Source organism: Triticum urartu, chromosome 2 (genome assembly GCF_003073215.2).
Source record: "Triticum urartu cultivar G1812 chromosome 2, Tu2.1, whole genome shotgun sequence".
In the NCBI taxonomy this organism is placed as follows: Eukaryota; Viridiplantae; Streptophyta; class Magnoliopsida; order Poales; family Poaceae; genus Triticum; species Triticum urartu.
The window spans coordinates 592,666,482-592,686,950 of NC_053023.1; the positions used below are offsets into that span (position 1 = coordinate 592,666,482).

At 45.9% G+C, this 20,469-nt stretch overlaps 3 protein-coding genes across 4 annotated transcripts; 1 reads left to right on the top strand and 2 right to left on the bottom strand.

Annotated features, from left to right (window-relative positions):
- Nucleotides 1-1,735: 1,735 nt before the first annotated feature.
- On the top strand, nt 1,736-7,411 carry LOC125539004 (nuclear transport factor 2-like). 2 transcript variants are annotated; one of them, XM_048702359.1, is made up of 9 exons: nt 1,736-1,930; nt 2,047-2,187; nt 3,098-3,410; nt 3,786-4,078; nt 4,160-4,319; nt 5,650-5,771; nt 5,846-5,911; nt 6,411-6,492; nt 7,048-7,411. In XM_048702359.1, exons 1-9 carry the CDS (start codon nt 1,874-1,876, stop codon nt 7,161-7,163), a joined length of 1,350 nt encoding a protein of 449 aa, XP_048558316.1. In that variant the 5' UTR covers nt 1,736-1,873; the 3' UTR covers nt 7,164-7,411. The 2 variants fall into 2 exon arrangements, with proteins under 2 accessions (XP_048558316.1, XP_048558317.1); XM_048702360.1 differs by having other exon boundaries at nt 5,653-5,771.
- An 800-nt stretch (nt 7,412-8,211) lies between these two features.
- On the bottom strand, nt 8,212-9,988 carry LOC125539005. The gene is made up of 3 exons (XM_048702361.1): nt 9,411-9,988; nt 8,694-8,866; nt 8,212-8,601 (listed from the first exon to the last, which is right to left on the bottom strand). Exons 1-3 carry the CDS (start codon nt 9,903-9,905, stop codon nt 8,457-8,459), a joined length of 813 nt encoding a protein of 270 aa, XP_048558318.1. The 5' UTR covers nt 9,906-9,988; the 3' UTR covers nt 8,212-8,456.
- Nucleotides 9,989-12,257: 2,269 nt separating this feature from the next.
- Nucleotides 12,258-15,303, bottom strand: LOC125539006. Its single transcript, XM_048702362.1, has 4 exons — nt 14,997-15,303; nt 13,906-14,134; nt 13,405-13,557; nt 12,258-13,014 (listed from the first exon to the last, which is right to left on the bottom strand). Exons 1-4 carry the CDS (start codon nt 15,237-15,239, stop codon nt 12,341-12,343), a joined length of 1,299 nt encoding a protein of 432 aa, XP_048558319.1. The 5' UTR covers nt 15,240-15,303; the 3' UTR covers nt 12,258-12,340.
- Nucleotides 15,304-20,469: the final 5,166 nt, after the last annotated feature.

Here is a 20,469-nt window from a genome sequence, read left to right on the forward strand (position 1 = left end):
TGTATCCCGATCGATACAACTAGAACTGGATACTTGAGATGAGACATGGTGATGAGAATTGGATTGTGATGATAACTGGATAGTATGGCTCTGGGATTACTTTCTCGCAGGGAGTCGAGAAAGGATCTCTGGCCGAGCTTGATAACTTTACTACTACTTTACTTTTTGCTACTCTACTCCCTCGTGTTGCTGCAAGATGGTGGTTTCCAGAAGATGCTAGTCTTCGATAGGCTAGGCTTTCCCCTTCCCTTCTGGCATTCTGCAGTTTAGTCCACAGATACAACCCATTCCTTTGATACAGATGCATACTTAGTTTAGATCTGATGTAAGTCTTGCGAGTACTTTGGATGAGTACTCACGGTTGCTTTGCTACTTCTTTTTCCCCATACCCGATTGTTGTGACCAGATGACGGATCACAGGAGTCAGACGACGCCACTGATGAGTACTACTACCCGGAGGATGCCTACTACTACGTGAAGATTGCAGACGACTAGGAGTAGTTAGGAGGCTCCCAGGCAGGAGGCCTTGCCTTTTTGATCGTTGATGCTTTTGTGCTAGCCTTCTTAAGGAAAACTTGTCTAACTCATGTCTGTACTCAGACATTGTCGCTTCCGCTGACTCTTGTGTATTCGAGCTTATGTATTCGAGCCCTCGAGGCCCCTGACTTGTAATATAAAGCTTGTATTATTTTAATTTGTGTCTAGAGTTGTGTTGTGATATCTTCCCATGAGTCCTTGATCTGGATCGTACACAGTTGCGTGTATGATTAGTGTACAATTGAATCGAGGGCATCACATTCTCCCCCCCCCCCCAAAGTATGTAGTTCATAATAAGTACCCAGAATATCTTACATTTGTGAACGGAAAACATATTTTTTTCTATCCAATTTGAATTTGATGTTTATTTGCTATTCCTTTAAGCGTAACATCACACCGAAAATAAACATGTTAATAGTAAATCCAAGAAAAAAATACTATACATAAGAAACCAGAAATATATGAAATTTCAGGGCATCAACCTTGCTCGGCCATTATACTCATGTATGAAGTTCCGTGAAGGAATGACACTCGGGGTATTTCGTAGAAGAAAATACAGTTCATTCTTACTATTCCTTCGAACAATGTTTTTGAATATAACTTTTTTTTTCATTTTTGCCCCGAATACCATGAACGTCATTTCTTCATGAAACTCCATGCGTGAGTATACCGGTCGATCATGTGTACAATTAAAAAAACATTTTTTTTGTATTTTCCTTAATATTGTTTCTTTCCAAATTTACTATTCCATTCCAAGGGGTTCTCGTGGAACTATGTTCCACAAACCCGCGTCCAATATCACACCCAAATTTTTGTGAGTGAACCCAATTATTTGTTTTCCCAAAAAAAAAACAATGTTCGTGTGCTATAGCACGGTGGGGTCCCCACAGGCTCAGCCCCGCCTGCCGAGCCACTTTTCCCGGGACCCACCCGCAATGGGCACCGCCGGACCCTGGAGACCGGACCGCAACCACCGGCGTCTCGCGCGACTTGACCAACGGAATCAGAGACGACCGGGACGGCTCCCGGAAAGGAAACGGGATAGCGAAAGGAGGAAGGCAGTAAACAGGCCAGCGAGGCAGCCAGGCGGCGACCAGTGAGCCCATTTTAAAACCTTCCCTTCCCTTCCCCTCCCTCCCCGTTTCGATCCCCCCTCTCCCACCCCCCCTTCCCCCCCCTTCCCCCCCCCCCCCAAGCCGACGCGACGCGACGAGCCCCGGACCCCCGCAAACCCTAGCCGTCGCCGCGCCCCGCCCGTCCCCTCGCCGCGCGCGCCTCGCGAGAGGGCGCGCCGTCCCCTAGCCGAGGCCCGCCCCCGCTAGGGTTTTCGCCGGCCATGGACGAACTGCGGCGGGAGCAGCACCGCATCGCCGGCCACCCCTACGCCTTCGAGGTGAGCGCCGAAACACGCCGAGTGGAGACCGCGCGCGGTGTTTTGGTTGGGGGAGGAGGAGCCTGGGGTTTTTGCCTGACGCGTAGGGTTTTTTGGTTGTGGTTGGTTGCCCGCAGGTGGGGTCCTACTTCCTCGCCGGCTACTACAGCGTCCTGGCCAGCACCCCGGAGCTGGCGCGGCAGTTCTACACCAACGGCAGCACCGTGGTGAGGGTCGACTGCCAGACCATGGAGTCCCAGTTCGGGGAGACGGCCGAGGTATGAACCCAATCTGGTCATGTTTCTGCAATTCTGCTGTATTTACTCCCTTTGTCGCCGATGCTCGTCGCCATGCTGTGTTGTGTCAAGTACAAGTGGGTCGTGTGTAATGCATGTTGATGCCAGGCCTGTTTGGTGGAATTTTGGTGATTATATGCATCCGACTGAATATGCCTTATGTCTTAGTACTTTTGGACGCCTTGGTTTATGTTGACATCTTCTGCTGGACCTTTTGGAACGCGTAGGCAGCAGTTGCAAAGTTCCGTAAGACGATCTATTAGGAGAAATGCTGATACCAAATTGAGAAGTTTTTATGATTCAGGATCTGGTGCTCCAATTGGTTCCTAATGGTGTTGGTATTTGTATCAGTTAACGTAGAACCTCTTGTGTTGTCTATTTGGTTTTAATGCATTTCCCAGTTTTGTTATGCAATTCCTAGAAGTAAACATATTAGTGTTCGAGGGTATACAGAGCAAAATATGTGGATTTTGGTTTGATCTTGTATGTTAAGTTTCTTTCTCATTTTGTGCAATTTAAATGCAGAAACATCATTTTATAACCTCATTTTTTTACCAGGCGATCTTTGTATTTTATTAGTCACGTTTTATGATGAATTAGCAATCACAGTTTATAAGGTTTCTTTGGATTACTGGTTATCTTTGTATTTTATAGTTATGTTTTAGTAACCACAGTTCATAAGGTCTCTGGTTAATGTTGATTCCCTGAGGATTATAATTCTTTGGTCTTGTTGTGCTTTCGGATGTTTCATAATTCAGTTTCCTGAAAATTGGGCATTGAAGTAATGGGATCTATAATTTATATTTTATATATCGTCTTGTGTCAATGGTTTCAGCTTGCAAACTGAAGGTTTCTGATTTCTCTCACCTTTTGTTCTTTCGAAAATATGCAGGAAATCAATGACATATTGATGTCCATGAATGTTCAAAAGGTCGAGATTAAAACGGCTAATTTCTTGGAATCATGGGCTGGAGCCATCACTCTGTTGGTTACTGGCCTAGTGCAATTGAAAGGCTACCCTTTACGCAAGAGATTCTCCCAGAGTATCATTCTTGCTCCTCAGGTCAAACCAGATGGATTTTTTGTAGACAGCGACATCTTTCAGCTCATCTGTGATGAGTATGATGATCATTACCAAGTTGCTGATTATGGTTATGCTAACCAATTTCCCCAGATGGTTGCTCATAATACCATGACCGAAACAGGTATTGCCTCCTGACACCTCTATAATTTGAGTTACATGATAACTGTTCTATGATATATTGTCAGTAAATCAACTTCATTTCGGTTCTTCTCTCTCTATCTAAAGTTCTTTCGGTGCTGGTTCTCTTTGACAAATATGTTTATTTTGGTCTGTTTTCCATTTACCTCCTCCTTTTCACTTAAGTGCTATTACTTTGGTCGTAATTTTGGTGGTAACCCTTTTTACATGGGCAGTACTCCTCCCTACATAATCCTACTTTATTCATTTATTTCCAGTTCATTGATGTATTCTTCTGCATTATTTATTGAGAAAAAGTTTGTTCCAACTGTAGCCATGGTCAAAATGATAACCATTTTTTTGTTGGTTGATTCCTCAGCATCTGATTATGTGGCTGAAGAACTTGAATTGAAGGGGTTTGCAGCTCCTGCTGATACCGACGAAAGGGCTAATGGTATTATATATGAGAATCATGAAATGCAGCAGCAAGATCCTTTGGAATTTGAGTCTGCAGTCAACGGAGAAACTCATTTTGAAGATCCTGCTCCCTCCCTCCCTAGTTCGACAGACGTTAAACAGGATGCATCTCTTGCTCCTCCCCACCCTCCTTCCCCACCTACACCTGAAGAAGAGCCTGTAGGAGAACCGCCTAAGCAAACATATGCTTCAGTGGTAAGCTAACATATGTTGTAACTTTATTCATTCTCAATCCTTAGTTTTAACTTGATGCCTAATCGGTTGCAAATTTGTCAGCTGCGAGCAAATGCTAGTCAGGTTATCCACTCCACTCCAGTTAACAGGGCTATGACAGGGACCGCAGAATCACAGCTGGTTGGACAAACTCAGCCTGTGCCAGTGCAAGAAAAATCGAACTTGGGCACTCGTCGGGATGTCAATGTTCCTGAGGATGAAGGTTTCTTTCTACTCTAACTTTTTTTACTCTCATGACTCCTTTGTTGGGACCTTCCCTATGTTTTTTTTGTTATTACTAAGTACTAACATTTGGCAAACCTTATCTACCCACTAACGATTAGCTGTTCTCTGTTGATACCCTCTGCCCTTTACCACTGGGAATGGGTTTCAACTTGTTTGTTATTCAAACTTTCCTGTCTTGGATTTAAACACAACTTCTTTGTTAGGTAGTTTGAAGCATAGTTAAAAAAGTGCTAGGCGTTAATTGTGCGTTTTGGCACCGCTTTGCGCTTTTCTGACCAAAGCGCACATTTATGCGCTAGGCATTTTGCTATCGCCTAGAGCCTAGGCGCACTTAAGTTCCTGCCTAGGCTGTTTGGCTGGGCTTATTCTTAGCTTTTGCACTCTTGCTTAAAAGCCTAAAAAACAAATATTTATGGGCCTTTTGCTTTGGCTTTTGTCTTATTCCATCATGTAACAATATTGAGTCATAAGCCAAAAGCCGAAACGAAAAGCCCATAAACAGTTGCCTTTTTGGCTTTTAAGCCTAGGTGCAAAAGCCAAGAATAAGCCCAACCATATACATATTGCATGAAAATTCTGGAACATTGCCAAAGCAGGCCCTTAATGCCCATTTTTTATCGAGCAGTTAGGTGAAATCCTAAGTGGGGAAGCTCTTGTTTGAATATGTTTACATGCTTTGTCTTCTGTTTGTTTTTCAATTCGTGTCACATTTTGTTTTGTGTGTGTGTTTTGTATAGCAGTAACTTATTTGTTATTGATATTTGAGAGTGGCTGTATAATCATGAATTATGGGGGTTAACGGTAGCGGCATCATATTGCTCGTTTGATGATTTTCCCCTCCACAATCATTGTTTACTCATGCTAGCTGTCCATCTGCTGCTGGTTAACTATATGTTTAAGAATTGGAAACCATGTAATGCTGTATTTTTCTTGCTGGAAGAGCTTATTGGAAACTTAAATCTGGCATGTTCTTTTAGATTCATTAATATGCTAATGATTTCTGTATGTGACCTTTTTCTTCACATGTGGGTTTTCTGACCTGGTAGTTAAGTGAAGTTTTTTTGGGCGTATGTAAAGCGCAGGAAACCGAGCAATATACCTTTGAACTTGCATGGCATTATGCATACTTTTGGTCTCTTGTCCAGAGCCATTCGAACCTGTTTTGTTATATAACTTTTATATTCCTTGCAAAAGAAAAACACCAATTTTCATCTGCAATGTCTGGTATTAGTGTCTGTCTGATAATTCCTGTGGACATAATCTTTTTGGTTGTGTATTGACTGATGATTGTTTTTCTTTTCTATCAGAAGAGTTCCTATCAGTATATGTCGGTAATCTTTCTCCAGCTACTTCAGTCTTCGATCTTGAGAAGGTCTTTCAGGCTTTTGGAAGAATTAAACCTGATGGAGTTGCTATACGTAGTCGCAAGGTATCTTGCCTTCTATCTAGGCTCTTCCTCTAATTCCTTCTGTTGGGTTTCCTAATTCGTGTACTAATATGCAGGAGGCTGGAGTTTTCTTTGGATTTGTTGAGTATGAAAACATGAGTGGCATCCAGAATGCGTTGGATGTGAGTTTCTCAGTTTCTCATGCTTCTGCATTATTATAGCACAACTTGTGCAGATGACCCTGGATTGAAAAAAAGGGAGGGTTATAAAGACCATGCCTTGAATCACTTCGTACAACTACATTGTGAATTAGTTTCTTGCAACCTGTCCTGAGTTTAGTGGCTGAAATGCCCAAGTGCCTAACATTTATGTTTTCACATTCTACATTAAGAAACATAACAAAAAATATATTTTGCTGAAAGGTCAAAATTACATAGAATAGCCATGGACTTCATTTGTTGCATAAGCAAAGCAACATAGTCAAGATCTTTTATCCTCCACTTCACCAGACAAGTTGCATGATTAGATCAAGAATCTTCATTATTTGTATTCTAGTTTGAGCCAGTGTTTGATGTCCATAAAATGTGTGAAACAGAGTGGTCTGTGAATGGCTGAATGCCATCTATATGATGTCATATTATACCTGAACATATCTTGTTATGGTGATCTTTTATACATCAGGCATCTCCAATAGAGTTGAATGGGCGTCTAGTACATGTTGAGGAGAGGAGGCCTGGCAGTGGAGTCTTTCGCGGCGGCGGAAGTAAGTATAAATTTTGATTTCCTCATGACCGTGGTTTGGCAGATATATTTTACCAACGATCTTTGTGCCAACTGCTGCTGTTCGTAGGGCATGTCTTGTTCTGTACTAACCTATGCTCGACACATTGAATGAGGTTTCTGTAACCTCATTATTTGGGGACAGTACTATGGTCTTTGATGTTATCCAGTGCAATTTAATTTCTCCATTGTCAAGTACCCTAAGAACATGACTACTCCCTCCGTTCCTAAATATTTGTCTTTTTAGAGATTTCAAATGGACTACACATACGGATGTATATAGACATATTTTAGACAGTATTATGGTCTTTCATGTTATACAGTGCAATTTAATTTCTCCACTGTCAAGTACCCTAAGAACATGACTACATGATAAAAATGCATCATAATCCTTAAACTGCCAAAACGTCTTACATTTGTTTACAGAGGGAGTACTTTCAAAGAAACGCGAAAACTACCTCTGTATTGTACAGTATTTGATCAAAATCGAGTTTAATAAACAAGCCTTGTTTATTTTTGTAACTTGCTCACTTTGCAGGGCGAGGGCGGGGAAGGGGTCAATATGGTGGGCGCTACGACGGGGATTACGCTGCACGGTCAAAGGGAAATGGTTACCAAAGGAGGGGCGGGCACCAATACGACGGCTACGACTAATCTCACATTTGATCTGCTGGCGAATGGTCGCATCCCATTTGGTGCTCTCGATCTGGTGCGGCCTGGCCATATTTTTGTCACAACAAAGCGCGATTACCTGGAGAACTTGCGTTTTGTGTAGCTGCTAACGAGCATGACTCGTTTCTAGATGGGACTCTTTTAGTGTTTTTGCTACATGATCGTGTCGCCTATCTGGTATGAACTAAAACATGGGGAAAAATGGATCAGTGTTAGTTGATCCTTGGCCATTTGAGAACACTGTCAAGAGTATTCCGATTGTCAGTCATCAGGTTTAATAATTTCCCAGCGTGTTGCCATGAGTCAGCAGTGGCGCCTAACATATATCTGGGATGGGACCGAACCATGCAGGGTTACTTGGATTGCTTTAGCTCAGCTGCATCATCCGGCAAAAGCTGTGGCTGGTGGCTGGTGTTGCTGTTCCTGGTCTACCATTAGCACGCCAGACTTCAGAACTTTTAATTTGTGGATATTGCTGTAGCTTACAAAAACCTGTAGTTTCTGTGAAGCACGATGCTGTAGGTGAAGGCTGGTTCACACAGGTCATCATGGCTTTGTACCGCATTGTGCGTTGCTGTTGAGCTCTGGCGCTGGGTTGCGACGGGTGGTAGACATACACACGGCTCAGATGGATGCGTGCGGGCGCCTTCACTTGAGGTAGAGTTTGCTAGTCTTTTAGTGCCAGCTTTGGTTAACAGCTGGGTGCTTAGCGCGTTTATGCAGAAAGTTGCGTTTTAGTGTCTGCTCGGCGACAGTCAGATCCGCCTCCTTGCCTCTCCACCGTCGGATCTTATGTTTCAATTGGCTTCCATTTTTTTTAAGGCACTAGTTTTAGGGCATTGCTGTTACAGCAAAAACTTTGTTCATGCCCAAAATACTTCTCTCCCCTAGTGTAAAATCCAATTTTAGGGCATGGTGGGAGTGGTGACGCAGCTAGCTATTGCAGTTGCAGCCTCCAAAGACCTGTGCCAGCCCATCAAGGCGCCACTCTCCAGCGTTATAAAATCCAGCATGGGACTCCACAAGCAGGTAAATACAGAGCCTGCAGGATCTTGCAATTAGCCAATAAACATAGTATAGCAACTTTGCATCGGCAGACGGAATCACCAATGTTTACAGGTACAGCCTTCCATCGCCTCAACAGTTACGTTCTTTATTCCGTAGCAGCACCTCGATCGTCCAAACATTTTGCAGATTATACAGAAACATCATACAAGCATGGTCATCACTCATCAGCACGCACATCGTTAAGCCCATCTTGGCCACCCCTGGTAGTCAAACGGCCGTGGAAGCCAGCTGCCTCGGCTGCGCAGCACGCCCGGGTGATCCCTGCTCGCCTCCCCCAACACCGCCGTCGTCATTGTCGTCCTCATCCTCGTTCTGCTCCCACAGGAAGCTGGCGTACGCCGCGAGGACGTGGCTGCCATGCACGTCGCCACAGCACCACCACGTCAGCCATACCGGCCAGCTCGAAGGAGCCTAGATTTATTACAGTATTTGTGTGGTGCGTACCTGTCCCGCGGGGCCGCCTGCACCGACTTCTGGAAGTAGGTGAGGGACCTCTCGTGGTCGCGGTGCACCGCCCACACCAGCTTGGCGTACTGCGACATGATCTCGCCGTCGGTCGGGTCCGCCAGCATCGCGCGCGAGTAGTACTCCTCCGCCCTTCTCGAGTCGCACTTCACCTGATTCATTCATCAGTTCGGTACAGGGCATCAAGTCAAGAGCAGTACTGGGCTACTGGTTAAATTTTGCACAGTGCTTTTGCTTTCTGCAGATTGGTATCAAAGCTTGAACTGCACTGCATCAGTTCAGAATCAGTTGTGCAACCTGAGCTCGATTTAAAAGTGCGAAACTTGGAGTACATTTTTGTTAAAGCCTAAAGTTGCACAAATGTTTTTCTACTGAAATTAAAGTTGCACAAATGCCTCCACTACGCTGCACCTTTCTTTCCGACGAGGTGGACGCACTTTCTTTGAGCACCCTTTCATGGAGAAAGAAAAAAGAGCCTAGCCGACATCTTTGAAACCCACTAACATGATTCAAAACTCACTTGCGTTGACTGTGATTACGGATGCCACCAACGTACTGAACTTTAGTTACATGCATTATGAACGCCAAGAACATCAATGAGGAGATATTACAACTCTTCAAGAAGGTGACATAGCTATGAGTGGCAAACTAACAGTAACTAACGGGAAGATAGTAGAGCCGCTGGATCGTACGTACCTCGTGCAGGAACTGCGCGTAGTTGCGCAGGAACAGGGCGTTGCCGGGCTGCTCGTCCACCATCTCCTTGTACTGGGCGTCCAGCGCCAGCACGGCCTTCTGGTCCACCCCGCTGGCCATCCTAGCCAGGGCAGCCTCGGAGCCCATGCCGGCGGTGAAGAGGCCGGAGGCGAGGCGGTCGATCCCCATGCCCCTCGCCAGGAACAGCGGCAGCTCCGGCTGCGCCGCCTGCTGCTCCTGCTCCTCCTCCATCTCCTGCTCCTGGTGGGGCTCCAGCTTGGCCTTGCTGAAGGTGTTGTAGATGGAGAAGGAGAGCTCGGTGTAGAGGCCGGTGGTCTTGCTGTCGTCGTCGCCGGAGGAGGAGGGGTTGAGCGAAGGGAGGTGGCCGTCGGAGAAGGCTCGCCGGAGCTGGAGGGAGGAGGGGGGCGTAGGGGAGGAGGAGGTGGTGGAGAGGAAGGCGTGCAGGAATGGCGTGGAGGAGCTCCTCAGCAGCATCCTCTCCTCTCCTCTGGGCGTCTTCTTGTGAGAGTTCCCAAGTCGAGATCTCACCTCTCGTCTCGTCGTGGCTGATCGATTTTATTAATAGCACAGGAACCGCGTTGCTTGGACTTGTATGGCGGTCGGCGCATGCACGTGAACCATTAATCGATCTTACAAGAAACAAGTTCTAGACCGAAAACACGTCTCTGCTCGATATATCGATCCAGGAAGAAAAAGGAAACGCTTCAACCGGGCCGATCTGCACGCATCTCGTGACTTCTGACCGCCGGCGACGACGGCTCATGCTTTAATTCCAAGCTTGTGCTTGTGGAATGCTACAATTCTACATGCGTGTAGTGTGTACATTTTTTTTAGAAACATAGTATAACGTAGAGGCTCAAAAAAAAAAAACGCACGCACATTTCCCTGTGAAAATGAACAAATCTGGCCTATATCTGAAACTTCAACACAAAATGATCCCAATCTAAAAATATTTCATGAAATGACCCTTTTTTGCATGACGCTCGGGGCTAAAGCGTCATGCTAGAGAGCATGACGCCCCGGGCTAGGATGCCATGGTAGCGACATGTAGCATGGCGCCTCGGCCTAAGGCACCATGCCAAATAGCATGACGCCCTAGCCTGAGGCGTCATGCTACCTAGCATGATGCCCTAGCCCCGGGCGTCATGTAAAAGGTGCCATTTCGTGAATTTTTTTCAGATTGAGGCTATTTTGTGTTGAAGTTTCAGATAAGGGTCAGTTTTGTCTATTTTCGCCATTTCCCTGCCCTAGCCGCCGTCACAACCAGACGACTAGGGAGCCGGATCTTCTTCCACCTATCTCCACCGCCAGTACGTTGCCCCCCTCTCCCTCCGGCTGCTGCTCTGGCAGCAGGAGGGAGGGGGGACCCCGTTTCTCTGCTTTGTAGTTAGGCTTTGGATTTGTAGGTCGTGGTGCGTCGTTGGGGTGGTGGGAGCGGTGCCCGGACGAATAAATCAGCCTCAACTTCACTCCCACATTGACGGTGCTCATCATGACGGTGTCTCGGTGTTGATGGCATCGTGTGTTTGTCGATCCTTCAGATCGGCGGCGTTAGGGTTCATGGATGGTGTCGGCGAGGCGGCGGCGGTGACTCCATCAGGTGTGTCTCTTTTTCTGCTCTGTCCCCGTTGCTACGGCGTTATATCCGACGTTATGGTGGAGCAGGGAGGTTTTGTCGTCCAGGAGTACGCGCAGATGGTTGTCTACGCATGTGACCACTGAAAGATGGTGCATCTTGTGCTGGGTTTATGGTTGAAGGCTGACAGTTCTGGTTTCCTCCTTCGGCGTCATAGTCGTGCGGGGGTATCAGTTCTGGAGTTCGATGGTGTGTCCGGGGACATGTTGCCCCGGTCTAATTCTTTCAACGGTAATGGTTTTGCTTCAAGCAAACTACTTTTGAGATCCGTAAAGCTGTTGATCAGCGATGAAGCCACGTCGAGCTCATGTGAAGAGATGATTTTTCTTCTTTTCCTTAGTGAAGAGGGACATGCGCTAGTTTTTTGCATATGATTATCCTATCTTTTCAGTCATGTAATGTCGATGTTTACATGGCTTGTAACCGAATTTTTCTTTATTTTATTAACGAGACACATATCATCATGCAAAAAAAAACAAAAAAACGCACACACATCCGTCCTATGAACGCATGTAAATACTCTATATCCCTATGAGCACCTTCGAGAGAGATTGAACCGGCATATCTTAAACGCCTCATAATTGACACACACATCATATGGTTGAAAGAATAGCGTCGGAGAAACGAAAATAAATTCAGAAAATATACGAGCATCCATGTCAAGTTTACAAATATGCGAACGGAACCCTCCAAGCTATGCTTAGTTCGCTATATACATTTGTTTTCAACTGCAAATGCAAGCCAAGAATAACTGAAAGTTCCAGTTCACCCTTTCACGGCAAGAGGATACTAGACTAAGCCATTTGTCAACCGGGCTTTGCTTGGAGATGATCGCGGGTCAATTTGCAAGCGCAGGAACCTCGTGGGCACGCATCCACCTGCCTGGCTAAAACTAAGCCATCGGCGTCCGGTTTGATGAATCTCACGTGCCCGCCCCAGACTTTGTGGCCAAACCTCCTCACAAGTCAAATCACACGCCGTGTAACCTGGACCGCCCGACCGTGTTGCTTAGGGCTACTGTTCGGGAACATATTTCAGTTTCGACAGCTAAAACTGAAGATGAATCTCGAAAAGAGAAGCAGCACACAACACATTCATCAACTTGATGTGCACTGCTCACCGGCAGGTCACAATAAAAACCCCGCACGAAGCTCAGGATTCAGGAACACCCAGCAATGTGGGAGAGCAAATGGTGAGCACAACAAGAGAGGGTTGTGCATAAAACATCAGATTATTCTCACGCCTTCCGTCCAAAACCAAACGAACACACACATTATTCAACCAGCGTGAAGCCATTCTTGACATACTGCAGACAGGGGAACGGCAGGTCCAGCGCCTGCTCGACCATGCTCGACCTCGACAGAAGCTTGCTGAGAACAAAATCCCTATGGCTACGCCCTACCGGCACGCCCTTCAGTATCGCCTTGTCGCGGCAGGCGACCAGCGTGATGTTGCAGAGCCAGGGGGAGGCCACCGTGAAGGCCAGCCCGAAGTGCCGCTTGTAGGCCCGGCAGACGTGGGAGACGTACCTGCCCATGGGGAGCACGTTCTCGAAGGGGGCCTCGTCGTCGACGTCGGGGGACGACGGCCTCGAGTCGGAGTGCAGGTTCACCACCACGGTGCCGTGGACCGGGTGGACCTTCTCCTCCAGGTTCCTCAGGAACGCCCCGTCGGCGTCCCAGAGCTTGCGGGGGAATATGTCGTTCCCGTCATACGCGTCGATGAAGACCAGGTCGTAGACATTGCTGTCGCCGGCGATGAAGTCTTCCGCGTCCTCTACGTGGAGGGAGATGCGGTCGTGGACGCCGTTCCATAGCAGCTCGTCGCCGTCGGCGGGCTGCATGGTGTGGGCTGATAACCCTTTCGCACATGATGCCGGGAAGCCCATGGATTCGACCGAGGCTGAGACGACAACTGGATCGATCTCCACAATGTGGACATCAGCACCTGAAACAGATGAAATATGTTAGTGTTTCTATGAGGTGGACAGCTGCAGAATCAAGGATCTACAACTAGAACTACAATAGGAATAGTATGTATGTTAGACCAAATGTTCCATCAAATGAGCTGACTCCCAACTATTTAGAGCTGGGAATGCATTTGCACATCTAAAATATATTGTGTATTCACGTGCAAGTTATTACTTATTAGTACTGCACTCTTTTTGCAGTTAAACAAGCCAAGCCAGGTAAAGTTTCTAACTGACCAACAAAGACCAGAAGATAATAACTTCATTTCAAGTTCACTGTACAGGAAACAAAGTATCAGCAAAACAAAAAAAATCCAGTATCAATCTATGCAGTAATAATCATTAGTAAAACCTGTGGTACTACATACCTCTGAATTTACTAGCCAAAAACAATGGTATGCTGCCGCCACCATGACCGATGCAAAGAATTTTCATAGTGTTCGGCTCAGAAACTGCTTGAGGGAGATCATAAGAACAACTAGGGAGTGCTGTCAACCCTGCTGATACCATGCTCTTGACATCTGCAAACAATGACTGTCAGATGATAGTATCAAGGCAAAAGACAAAACTTAAGTGCCAACAAAATTGATTTAGTTTTGCAAATAACAGTTCCGTGCACATCTACCAGAAATTCTTCTTGTGATCTCGATGGCATAAAAAACTTGCAGCTAAGAAATAATCAAGGAATCATGTTTACTGATGTCTTTTGACCTGTAAGTGTGTGTATACTTGATTTGTATGTAAGAAGCCGTCTTTCTAAGTTATGCTTACAGAATAACAAATGCAAAATGAATCCAAAAAAATAAACACCAGCATGGAGAAATTATCATCAATCAGCATAGGTGTGAACACAGTACAGATGAACTCACAAGGAACAGCTAAACAATTGGGTTGCTGCATTGAGTATAATGCTCTATCACCCCCAGACCGGTAACACGCCATTACTTTTGCAGTACTTTGCCGTGTATGGTCGTTAAAGCGCATTACTCGCCATTGGTAGCCTAGTATCTTAAATTGGTCAGCACCACTTGATTCTGGGTATATTGCCAAATTTCTTTCTTGAAGCCATCTCTCCATCACTGGCCACTGATCGCTGGCCTGTCACAGCAAAACAATTTGTATTTCCGTATGAGTCCAAAATAGGTTGAGCTAAAATCTTCAAAAATCCATTATTGTTTACAGTGCGATAAATCACAAGACTCGCGAATGATCATGGTGGCACAGAATGAAGGTGCTTATCATGGTAAGAAGCATACAAACATTTAAATTAGACATAATGCAGAGCAGTAGCATTTTGCCCCACGTGGCCATGTTCTAAACCACAAGAGGTGAAATTGCATCAAAATTAACCCCTTTTGCCAGGAACCAGCATGGATCTAAACGAAAAAAAATGTTCTAGTGGCCACATGATGTCTAAGTCTCTAGTATTTGGATGATACAACTACTGTGTGCCTTGGTCTTGTGCCTGAGCTGGGTCATGTTAATCTCGTCTTGGTCGTGTGCCTTGGTCTTGATCTGTGGTCATGCTGCTCCTGTGTGAGCGCTCTCATTCTGCTCCTGCGTGAGCTCTTTTGCTGTATCAAAACCTCGCTGGATGATATCGTTTAGGGCTAGTTCTGTGTTTGGGTGTCCTTGGGTTTTCGCCCCACGGTAAGCTGCTCGAGGACGAGTGCTTGCAGTGGGTTTCCCAAGGATGCGTTGAACTCGCTTTCCCCTTTCTCGCCTCCTTAGTAACTGCAATGGTGAAAACTTTGTATTTCCGTTATGTCAAAGTAATGGAAAGGGGTTATGCCCGGTTCAAACAAATTTGGATGATACAACTTCTAGTGGCTCCAATCGGCAAACAATCTCCCCTCGTTAGCTTTGTAAAATTGGCAGGAGACGACGAGCTGTTCATCTCCATTTCTTCAAGCAAGAAGTAGACCAAGAGGGAAGTAGGGAGAAGGTAAGGGGAAGCTACCGGTATGGAGGCTGGGTAGGCGACGACGGAGACGACGCCATTGCCATGCTCGGAGTGGCGGCGGAAGACGGTGTGAGCTCCGTCGCCGGGGCCGTCGTCCTCGCCCCACCACTCCTTGTAGTAGGACCAGTCCCCCTCGTCCAGGGGAGGCTTCCTCCGCACGCCTGCCGCTGCTGGGTACGAAGCCACCGACAGCCGCCGGATGGCGCCGCCGGCGCACCTTGCCGCCGCCGCCCGCAACATGGTTCCCCTGTTCCCGCAGAGTCCGCGGGTGTGTTTTGTGGGCTGTGGCTGGCGGCCTACTGGGAAAAGGGCAGAAGCCCGCTTAAGCCCAGAACACAACACCCTAGCTATTCACACGGAGCCAGGGAGTCGGCTTGGTTTCTAAAAAAAAAGAAAAAAAGAAAAGGAGTCTTTTTTGAACGTCAAAGAAAAGGAGTCGGCTATTATCCAGCCGTAATAAACCATCACGTTTTCTTCGAGACAATGATGAGAACTAGTACTCCTCCTAGTAGTACTTAAGTTATCACCTGTTCCGTATCCCTCACCAAAAAAAAGACAGAGATGGTTTAGTTTCGCCATAACCGAGTCGAGGACGCCTCGGAAAGAAACTTCCCTAGCGAGATAACTAGGGTCAGCCTGTGATAAATTCCCCTGGCGGCGACGTCTAGGGTTCGCTATATCCCCTAGCGGTGACGTTTTAGGGTTCAAATTGTTTTGTGCTCCAGAGCCCATCTTTGAAGATTTGTTCATTGCGACGAGGCTTGTTCCTGAGGGGCTAGCGATGGCGGGGTCTCAGTCCTCGGCGAACAGCGCGAAGGTGGCGGGGAGACCTGCGGGTGTGGATGAATTGTTAGGCAAACTGAATCTCCAGGAGCGGGAGGAAGACGACCTGAACTTCGAGGAGGAATTCCTGGACGAGGCGGATAGGGAGGAATTCATGGTAATTGCGAGGGTGCACACTGATAGACCCTTCAACCGTGGTGCTTTCTATGATCAGATGCGTATAGCATGGAGCTTGGCACAGGGTGCGACGTTTACTGCGGTTGGCGAGAATCTATTCACTATCACGGTGAATTGTCTGGGGGACTGGAAACGAGTTACAGAGGAGGGCCCTTGGCTCTTCCGTGATCATGGTGTTCTAATTGAAAGCTATGATGGTTTTACCAATTTTGATGAAGTCGTCCTTAATAGGCTCTCAGTCTGGATCCAAATAGTTGATCTCCCTCCACTGTACAGGAAGGATGCGATCATTAGATCCCTGGCAAAGAAGGTAGGGAAGGTTACTAGCGTGATGTTAAACCCTAGATGGGGCAATGGCAGAATTGTTCGGGTACGAGTTCAGTTGGATGTTGATCAGCCTATTTTGCGTTTTGTTTCCATCACCAAAAATCAGAAGAAGGTTTACTACTCGGTTCTTTATGAGAAAATACGAGTGTTTTGTTATGTATGTGGATGCATGGGTCACACACACTTAGAGCACGGCAACGGAAAGCATGAACCTGAGAGTATGGAGTGGGGTGAGTGGATGCTGGCGCCAAGGCCTGGTATGCAAGTTCAACGCGATCATGGGAGCGACAAAGGACTGAAAGAAGTTGATATGAATAGAAACCTGAAAAAACATGAAGGATGGATTGGTCGAGCTGCCTTCTAGCAGGAAAAGATTGAACAATGATATAGTTGTTTCAGATCCAATGTCAAACCAATTGGGCATGATGCAAGCTGCTACAGGTACAGAGGGAGGTGCAACAGCGATGGAAATTCAGAATCATGCACTGGTAGGTACTGAGGTGGAAGATGATGATACTTCTGCACATGATTTGAAGAGGTCAAAGAAGGACAACACGACTGTGATGGATGCCAGCCACCAGATATCGGCGAGCTCCGAGAAGGAGCTCGACCGGACGCAATGAAAATTTTATGTTGGAACTGCCGCGGGATGAGGAAGCCCGCGGCAATTTGTGCGCTCTTGGGGATCCAAGGGCGAGTCAGACCGGATGTGCTTTTTTTGTCTGAAGCTCATTTGAATAAAGCTAAGGAAGAAAAGTTGAGAAGTAGGCTTGGTTTTGATGTCATGGAAGTTTCAGAAAGAGATGGGAGAAGCGGAGGTTTGGTCATGTTCTGGTCTAGTTGTCTTGGTGTCACATCAATTGATGTGCAACCAAACTATATTGACATCTGAATTAATGAAAATATTACTGGAGGGTGGCGCTTTACAGGGTTCTATGGAGAACCGAGCGCTGACAGGAAGCACTTGTCTTGGGATTATCTAAGGCAGTTGCATGCGATGAATAACCTGCCATGGCTCGTGGCTGGTGATTTCAATGAGATTTTACATGCTGATGAGAAAGACGGTGGCGCTGCACGTCCTCGGCGCTGTATGCAAGTTTTTAACGACGCCTTAAGTGATTGCGGCTTGGATGATCTCGGGTACACGGGCGACAAATTTTCTTGGCGCCGTGGGCAGATAAGAGAACGGCTGGATCGAGCAATTGGAAATTTGCAGTGGGCTAATCTTTCCCCTGGTTTTAGTGTAAGTAATGAGGAGTTCGATAAATCATACCATAGGCCAATTCTTATTACTACAGATCATTTGTTAGACTTGCAGCGAGGGGGCCATCTGGACCTCGGAAGTTTGAAGCACGATGGTTAGCAGAAGAGAGTATAGAGATGATTGTTCAAACGGCATGGGATACTCGAAAATCTTTTGGTACAGCAGCAGTAGCTGAGCTCATGGCTGATGTGCATCATGCATTACACTGTTGGGATAGAGAGGTTCTTAAGGGACCACGTACTAGACTCAGGGAGTTACATAAGAAGTTAAACGAGGTTCTCTCGGGTCCCTTAACAGATGATGCGATGGTTAGACAACATGAACTACACTTGGAAATTGAGAAGCTACTAGAGCAGGACGAGCTTTACTGGATGCAACGGGGCCGAGCGGTCTGGCTCACTTGCGGGGATCGAAACTCTGAATTTTTTCACAAAGCAGCAAATGGACGGCGCAAGAAAAATTTCATTAAGCGCTTACAGGAAGATAATGGCTCATGGATCGAGGACCAGGAGGCAATTAGAACACATGTTGCAACGTACTTCTCTAACTTATTCACGGGGTGTGTGCTTGCTCCAGACATGAATGTTGTTGAGAAGGTGAAGCCGAGAGTGACTAACGCAATGAATGACGAGCTGAATAAGCCCTATACAAGAGAGGAAGTTAAAAAAAGCTTTATTTAATATCGGTGATTTAAAAGCTCCTGGTCCGGATGGGTTACATGCTATTTTTTACAAACGATTTTGGCATATCATTGGTGAGGATTTGGTTGATGAAGTACTGATGGCTATTAATCCAAGATTCCAGAAGGGTGGAATGATACCACTGTCGTGATCATACCGAAGGTTGATGATCCATCAGTCATAACTCAGTTTTGGCCAATCAGTTTATGCAACATGGTGTATAAGGTGATCTCAAAATTACTAGCTAATCGTCTAAAACATATTTTGTGTGAGATTATATCTCCCAATCAAAGTGCGTTCGTTCCGGGACATCTTATCATGGATAATTTTTTGGTAGCTTTTGAGTCATATCATGCAATCAAAAAGAAGACTACAGGCAAATATGGGACATGTGCGGTTAAGCTTGACATGCACAAGGCATATGACATGGTCGAGTGGACTTTTTTGGAGACCATACTGTTGCGTCTAGGGTTCACACCAAACTGGGTGGCAATGATCATGGAATGTGTACGTACAATGAAATATCAGGTACGAGTAAACAATGTGTTAACTGATTTTTTTGTCCCTTCCAGGGGACTCTGACAGGGAGACCCTTTATCACCATACTTGTTTTTGCTCTGTGCTGAGGGCCTGACAAGCTTGATCACATATGAGGAGGAGGCTGGTAATATTATGGGAGTGAAGGTGTGTCGTGATGCTCCTTCGGTATCTCATCTTTTTTTTGTGGATGACTCTCTTATCCTTATGCGAGCAGACGCCACTAATGCTATCAGCCTCTGGCGGGCACTTGATGATTATTGTGCAGCTTCTGGACAAATGGTGAGCGAGGCCAAGTCCAGTATTTCCTTTAGTCCTTGCACCCCTATTGATACTAGAGTGGAGGTTTGCACTGCACTAAATATCATGGTGGAAGCCATCACGGATAAATATTTGAGATTGCCTCCAATTGTAGGTGTGGACAGAACAGATTGTTTTCAACACCTCATTGACAGAGTTTTGAGTAGAATAAGAGGTTGGAAGGAGCAATTGTTATCCTATGGAGGTAGGGAAGTGCTACTTAAGGCTGTCATACAAGCTATTCCTTCTTACGCTATGCCAGTTTTTAAACTACCCAAACATGTTTGCAATAGTATCACCACAACTATGTCTAAATATTTGTGGGGAGATGATGATATGCAAAAACACATTCACTGGTTTGCTTGGTGGAAAATGTGTGTCCCAAAGGAAAAGGGTGGAATGGGTTTTAGGGACTTGCATTGTTTTAATTTGGCTCTTCTCGCAAAGCAGTGTTGGAGGTTGTTATGTGAACCAAATTCTTTATGTGCTAGAGTTTTGAGAGACAAATATTTTCCTGATGGAGACCTTCTTAACTGCGGCCTTAAGAAGGGTAGTTCTTATACATGGCAGAGTCTATGGAGTGGAATTCAGTCTTTTAAATGAGGGCATATTTGGAGAGTTGGAGATGGGTCACAAATTAACATCTGGGAAGACCCTTGGATACCAAGTAGTCCTACTCGAAAGGTAATGACGCTAAGAGGTAACATTGTGATCACAAAAGTTTAAGAACTCATTGATACAGAAAATAGAGTGTGGGATGAACAGTTGATACCGGAGTTGTTTTGGCCTATTGATGTGCAACGCATATTAAACATCCCACTGGCTTTGGGGATGATGGATGATTTTGTGTCATGGCACCATAATAGAAGTGGAATATTTTCGGTTAGATCGACATACCATGAAGAGTGGGAGCATCAACACGGACGAAAGTTGAGGATGACTAACTCTATACAAGCCTCAAGTACTAGTCCAGTTTGGCGTACCATTTGGAAATTGCGTGTGCCGGCAAAAATCAAAATTCATGTATGGAAAACTTTGCTTGGCGCCATCCCTTGTAATGGAGTCCTTGCTAACAAGCATATGATCACAAGCTCTCAACGTCCTCTCCGCACTTCGGATTGTGAGAGTATTAGACATGCCATATTCTTGTGCCCTAGAGTTCAAGAAATCTGGAGGATATTGGGACTGCAAGATGTGGTTCAGGAGGTGTGTGCGCTGGAGAGGGATGGCGAATCGGTGCTGGTGATACGTCTCCAACGTATCTATAATTTTTGATTGTTCCATGCTATTATATTATCTATTTTGGATGTTTATGGGCTTTATTATACACTTTTATATTACTTTTGGGACTAACCTATTAACTGGAGGCCCAGCCCAAATTGTTGTTTTCTTGCCTATTTCA

Coding starts and splice junctions, on each gene's coding strand:
- LOC125539004 (XM_048702359.1), top strand. CDS start 1,874: ATGGACGAACTGCGGCGGGAGCAGCACCGCATCGCCGGCCACCCCTAC. Junction 4,320..5,649: donor CAATGTTCCTGAGGATGAAG/GTTTCTTTCTAC, acceptor CTTTTCTATCAG/AAGAGTTCCTATCAGTATAT. Junction 5,772..5,845: donor TTGCTATACGTAGTCGCAAG/GTATCTTGCCTT, acceptor ACTAATATGCAG/GAGGCTGGAGTTTTCTTTGG.
- LOC125539005 (XM_048702361.1), bottom strand. CDS start 9,905: ATGCTGCTGAGGAGCTCCTCCACGCCATTCCTGCACGCCTTCCTCTCC. Junction 8,867..9,410: donor ACGCGCAGTTCCTGCACGAG/GTACGTACGATC, acceptor TGAATGAATCAG/GTGAAGTGCGACTCGAGAAG. Junction 8,602..8,693: donor CAGGCGGCCCCGCGGGACAG/GTACGCACCACA, acceptor CGTGCATGGCAG/CCACGTCCTCGCGGCGTACG.
- LOC125539006 (XM_048702362.1), bottom strand. CDS start 15,239: ATGTTGCGGGCGGCGGCGGCAAGGTGCGCCGGCGGCGCCATCCGGCGG. Junction 13,558..13,905: donor CAATTGTTTAGCTGTTCCTT/GTGAGTTCATCT, acceptor CATTGTTTGCAG/ATGTCAAGAGCATGGTATCA. Junction 13,015..13,404: donor TTTGGCTAGTAAATTCAGAG/GTATGTAGTACC, acceptor CATCTGTTTCAG/GTGCTGATGTCCACATTGTG.